This window comes from Lactuca virosa, chromosome 3 (assembly GCF_052849685.1).
Source record: "Lactuca virosa cultivar CGN04683 chromosome 3, Lactuca_virosa_CGN04683_v6, whole genome shotgun sequence".
In the NCBI taxonomy this organism is placed as follows: domain Eukaryota; kingdom Viridiplantae; phylum Streptophyta; class Magnoliopsida; order Asterales; family Asteraceae; genus Lactuca; species Lactuca virosa.
The window spans coordinates 124,928,193-124,934,015 of NC_136428.1; the positions used below are offsets into that span (position 1 = coordinate 124,928,193).

Sequence of the window (5,823 nt, forward strand, 5' to 3'; positions counted from 1 at the left end):
GGACCATTTTTTCACTGCGGTGACCAACCCAATTAGGGGTGTATATTATTGTCACTTTATGTGACCAACCCAATTAGGGGGTGTATGTTATTGTCACTTTATGTGACCAACCCAATAATGGGTGTATGTCATTTTCACTTTATGTGACTAGCCCAATTTAGGGCAATCCTTATAGACATTAGATTCAGTAGATATCTGAGACTCGGGAAGGCCCGAGAAGAACTGCATTCAATGAGGACATGCATAACATGTTTTGCATTCTGTTTATTAATGCATGTCAAATTCTAGTTTTATCAAATGATTTTGATAATGACGCTATGTCTAAACCCATGTAGCTCACGAAACAAATTTTGTCTTGTGTATAATTTTTTTTTGAAATGTTATGTATTCCAAGTTTTGAGATACAGGTTGGAGAGTTGTGTTGAGACTAGATAACAGAGAGACAATTGATAGAATCTGGGCATAGCTTCCATATCGTAACCAACCTTGCAGCTTTACTATGGTTTATTTGTATCGGTTGTAATACCTGAAAGAATGTTTTTACTGAAATGAGAAAATTTGGGACCATAATTTATAAATGGGGTCCATTGACAAAAAAAAATTTATAAACCATAGTATTTCAACATATCAAAGACCGGGTGTTACACAATAAATGAAATTGAACTGGTCGGAAGAGTAGACTTTTTGAGAAAACATAAATTCACAAAATGCACTTTTCCTTGATTAGTGATTACAAGATATAACTGGGAAGAGGTTTACTTTATGAGACCACACTAAACATGTTATAGAGCATACTCTGGATGAAGAAAGAAAGAATCATATTTATAGTGATGACCTTAATAAAGAAGACTAAAATCAAAATTACAAATAAGTGGTTATGAGGGCATATCTACCTCTTTTAATAAACAAATCCTATTTTTGCCCCATATCACTTTTATACACACTTATTTTTCCACGTGGCATTATATTATGTTTCCTGCTTTTTATTTTCCCGCTCATTTGATTAGTATCCCTAATCTTGGAAATTATATTCTTTCTCCTTAATCTTGCTTCCTAACTAAATCATATAATTTTAGCCAAATATATCGACGTTTCAAATTAAAGGTGATATATCAGCAACAAAATCTAGGATTTTGTGAAACTTGAAAACAACTATAAACTCTCCCCTAACCTATCTCGCATAATGCTCTCAAATCAATCTTCTTATGTTGTTTTTTTTGTACGAATGAACTCAAATTCAAACCTATGAAATGAAGATACGGATGATGGAGATGGAATGTTACATGCATATTTTCTTGGTTGGGATGTTGGCCTCAAGCAACTAAGGTAACATATATGGTTCCTTTTCTATTAATTTGTCTACATTTTTTGCTTTAATTTGTTTCTGTAGAACCAACCATAAGTGATGTCAACGTGGTTTGCTTTATTTTGATTTGGTTGTGATAATGTTGATGTGTATGCTTTTCTACCATTAGGATATTTGTTTCTTAACTTGTCATAGTAGTGCTTTTACATGGTATTCAAAAACTAACACTTTGATGCCCATGTATTCCCAGTCGGAGATGAATATAAGTACCTACATCTTGATGTATGTTGAACCGGTAAGCAAAGAACGATTTCTCTGACTATACGGTAAGATTTCTTTGTTTTTACTTATAATTTGATTTTTTTAGAGGGGTGGTTTTTTAGGGTTATCACTGAACGATGGTGGCTAAAAGAGGTTAAAATCAGAAATTATGTGTTCAAAGGTAATAGCCTGCTCTTTGCTCTTTGTTCCGGAGGTTTTAATTTATTTTATTTTGATTTTTCATTTGTTTTATTTTCTTATTTCATCTGTGGCATTTTCTACAAAGAAAATCACCCATTTTTTCTTGAGTTTGTGGTTATATTAGTAATCGGTTGTTTTTTAGGTTAGTATATGAAAACACTCCCTTTTTCCTTTCAGTAACTTCCTATTCTGAAAACAAACATTGATAAGTTGTGTTGTGTAACACAAATGACACTGATTATATGTGTTTTAATTATCCCCACCAGCTGTTTGTTAAAATGATTTAATGATGAAAGTTCGGAAAATCTAGCTCTAATAACGATAAAATGCTCATCTATTGACATTCAAAATTTTAAATTTAGCTCTAATTCCTGACAGATAATACATTATTATCTCTATCCCATACCATAAGTACCATCATACAATGCAAAGAGAAAACACGACTGGTTTAAATGGTAACTCCTATCATGCTAGTAATCTCGCCCTAATCTTTCATTATCTTGCTCATAAAACTCATACCTTGCCTTTTTTTTTTTTAGAAAAAGTCACTTAATTAGAAGTAGAAGTTAAAGGTTAAAGCACAAAAAAGGTGATGGTACCTATCTCCCATTTCTCTCTATATTCTTTGTAGTGCTGCCAACATCAAATAACGTGAGGTTTCCTGTTATTTTGGATTAGAAACCATATTTTCTTCATGGATATTTTCTTTCTTTCAAGCTTAAGAGGCACACTTCTAGAGAAACCAATTATAATAGGGAGTGAATCAACACCTTCTTAAGAGGACACTTCTAGTTTAATGATGTTTATATTAGGGATGAACATCGGAACCGGGTACCCGCTTTTGGAACCGGAACCACCTCGGAACTACCGGTTTTGGAACTGGAACCGCCTTAAGTGGTTCCGGTTCCTAAAGTTATGGAACCGCCTTAAGCGGTTCTGGTTCTGGTTCTCGTTTTTTAAGAACCGCTACCCGCTGGGTACCCGCCGAAACCGGTTTATATATATATATATATATATATATATATATATATATATATATATATATATATATATATATATATATATATATTATTTCATATAAACATGTGTGTTACTTGGTCCGATTTTGTCCGTCTTTGGTCCGAATTGACTTGATTTGGATCGAACTAAATTGCGGTTTTATCGATAAAAGTTAACAAAATTAATGTAACCGGGTTACCCGCTCCCGGAACCGGAACCGCCGGTTCCGGGACTGGTTCCAAACATTTAAGAACTGCCTAGAGCGGTTCCGGTTCCGGTTCTAACTTTCTAGGAACCGCCGGTTCCGGTTCCGGTTCCGGTTCTCGCCAAATGAGGCGGGTACCCGCCTATGCTCATCCCTAGTTTATATAACTTCGTAAAAGATGATATAACAAAAGCGATAACCATGCAAAGGAGTTTGACTATTGGGAAGAATGATCTTTTACTCGTTGGAGTTAAGTGATTATGAAGTAGGCAACATAGCAGGTTGAATCAAATGGTTTTTGTTTTTATATGTATAATATTTTTCAATTATTATGTTTTTGTCAAATATATAAATCAAAATTTCATGTTGGATTTTTGTAGCATGTTCCAAAATCAATGGATAAATATCGTATTTAGATGAAGGAAGTTTAAATCTTCAAAGGCTACTCACATGTATTAGTTTCTTTTTATAATATTTTAGTAACAAAATGCTTAATCCATTTTTATTTCTTTGGGCTGCAGTTGTATCAATTAATGGAGTCTAAGTTCAAAGGATGGAAATTGCTGTTATTTGTTAAAAAAAAAACTAAATACTTATATGATTGTTTCTCTTACGAAGACTTTACGTAATTATTGTTTCCATATTTTAGTAACCCGCTTTTATCAAAGATAAAATTTAGTAGAAATATCATAAATACTTATATTATTGTTTCTATATCGCAGTGACCCGCTTTATTGAGGTTCTGTTGGTTTTTGTTTACCGTATAAATTGTCAAGTCTTTATGGTATAATGTAGGATAATTATGAGATTTTTTTAACTTCCGCTAAAACATAACCAATTCATGCAACAGGTTAATATGGAACCTTCATCAAGCTTGTGGTGGATTTGTGGGATTTAAATATGATAACTGATAAGATGAAGATACTTTTGCTCGAGGTGTTATGGTTTAGTTTTGAAAATAGGACCTTTTTTTGGTATGCGGTCATTTGTGTTCCCAAATTGAAATAATGAATTCTATGTTCTTAAAAGGCCATTTCTTTGTCAGTCCAGTTTCTGGTGGTGATTGACTAGGATATGGTTGGTAATATGGACCGACACCGGGATAAGGAAATGTAGGTGGTGAAAAATAGGAATATCCATTTAAGATTGATAAGATTGGTAGAAGATAGGTGATAGAAGTGTTTGACTTGTTTCCATTTGGAGTTGTTTGCTTGTTTCTTTTTGGTCATTTGGAGAGTGTGAGGAAACCATTTTCAAGGCTGGGTTTTGAAGATTTAAGAGAGAGGGAGAATTTATTTTGGTTGAAAAAATAGTAAAAATCTTAATTTTTTGTAAAAAAATGGATATCTTTCGGAAAAGTGGTAAAAAAAATTAATTTGGTTAACACTCTTTCTTCTCTGCAAGCCGTTTGGTCTTTAAGCTCGGCATGTCGAACTCGAGGGACAGTGTTTGTCAAAGCTTGCTTGGTGCACGTCAAGTCCACTCCGTCAGCCTAAGGCTGCGGGGAGTGGTCACACCCAACCCACCGAAAAAGCGTTGTCATCTGTGTGTCACGTCAGCTTCACCGTCAACCCACTAAACATTGAAAATGGTTACCACTCCATAAATTTTTATTTTTTTTTATTTTTTTAACATTATATTAAATAAAAAAACATAATTTATAACATAAATTAATTTTTTGAAAACATAAAAAAATAAAACCACATTTCATTAATTAAAAACATAGAAATTTAAAACTTAAATTACTAAAATTAAACATTACATTGTCTAAATAAAATAAAAATTAAAAAAAATAAAAAATACATAGAAAAATTCTAATCCTTGTCGTTATCGTCACCAGCATCATCCGTCTCGTCGTCACCGTCCTCATCCTCATCCTTGTCACCATCGTCGTCATCCTCATCTTCATCGTCATTTTACCCTTGGAATTGTATTTCCCATATGTATTCGGTCAAATCATGTCGTACATTGTGATGTGTTTCATGGTTTTGTATTTCCAAAACCCTTGAGAAGTATGTCGAGCTGCCAACTTGTATTACTGCAGGTGGATTAAGTATATCGTTTGTGGTATACAAACAAATAACTCTACCCTCTTCTTCTATTATCATGCTATGTAAAATAACACAAACAGTCAACACCGTCGTCAATTTTTCCTTGTCCCATGTTCGTGCCAGATGTTTGATTATGTGTCACTTTTGTTTGAGGACTCCAAACGCCCGTTCTACATCCTTCCTTGCAGATTCTTGTGCTAACTTGAACATTTTTCGTTTATCGTCGGCCGGAAATGTGTATGACTTGACAAATGTAGCGTATTCTGGATATATCCTGTCACCTAGGTAATACCCATACTTATATTCATTTCCATTGACAACGTATGACATGTCTGGTGCTTTACCCTGTAAAATATCGTTAAATATCAGAGACGCTTGGAGCACATTCAGGTCATTGTTTGACCCCGCCATACCAAAGAATGCAAGCCAAAACCATATGTCATTTGAAACAAACGCCTCCAATATATTAGTCGGCACCCCATGATCACCTCGCGTGACCTGACCACGCAATGCGTTGGGATAATTTGCCCACTCCCAATGTATACAATCAATGCTACCAAGCATCCCTGGAAAATCATGTTTAGCTTGATGCGCGACATACAACTGCTTTTTAGTCGGATGTCGCAAGTATATGTAGGGGTGTTCGTTTGGATGGATCGGTTTGATCCGATCCAATCAAGTGAATCCAAATTGATTTCGGTTTTCAAAACATGGATCCAAATAATCCAAACTAAATTCAAATCCGATCCGATCCGATCCAATTACAATTCGGTTGGATCGGTTTTTATAATTCGGTTTTC

At 34.3% G+C, this 5,823-nt stretch overlaps 1 protein-coding gene across 1 annotated transcript; it reads right to left on the reverse strand.

Annotated features, from left to right (window-relative positions):
- Positions 1–5,161: 5,161 nt before the first annotated feature.
- Positions 5,162–5,587, reverse strand: LOC145164006 (uncharacterized). The gene has a single exon (XM_079082739.1). It carries the CDS (start codon positions 5,585–5,587, stop codon positions 5,162–5,164), a length of 426 nt encoding a protein of 141 aa, XP_078938865.1.
- Positions 5,588–5,823: the final 236 nt, after the last annotated feature.

Excerpts from the sequence above, each read along its gene's own strand:
- LOC145164006 (XM_079082739.1), bottom strand. The coding sequence starts at position 5,587 with ATGCTTGGTAGCATTGATTGTATACATTGGGAGTGGGCAAATTATCCC.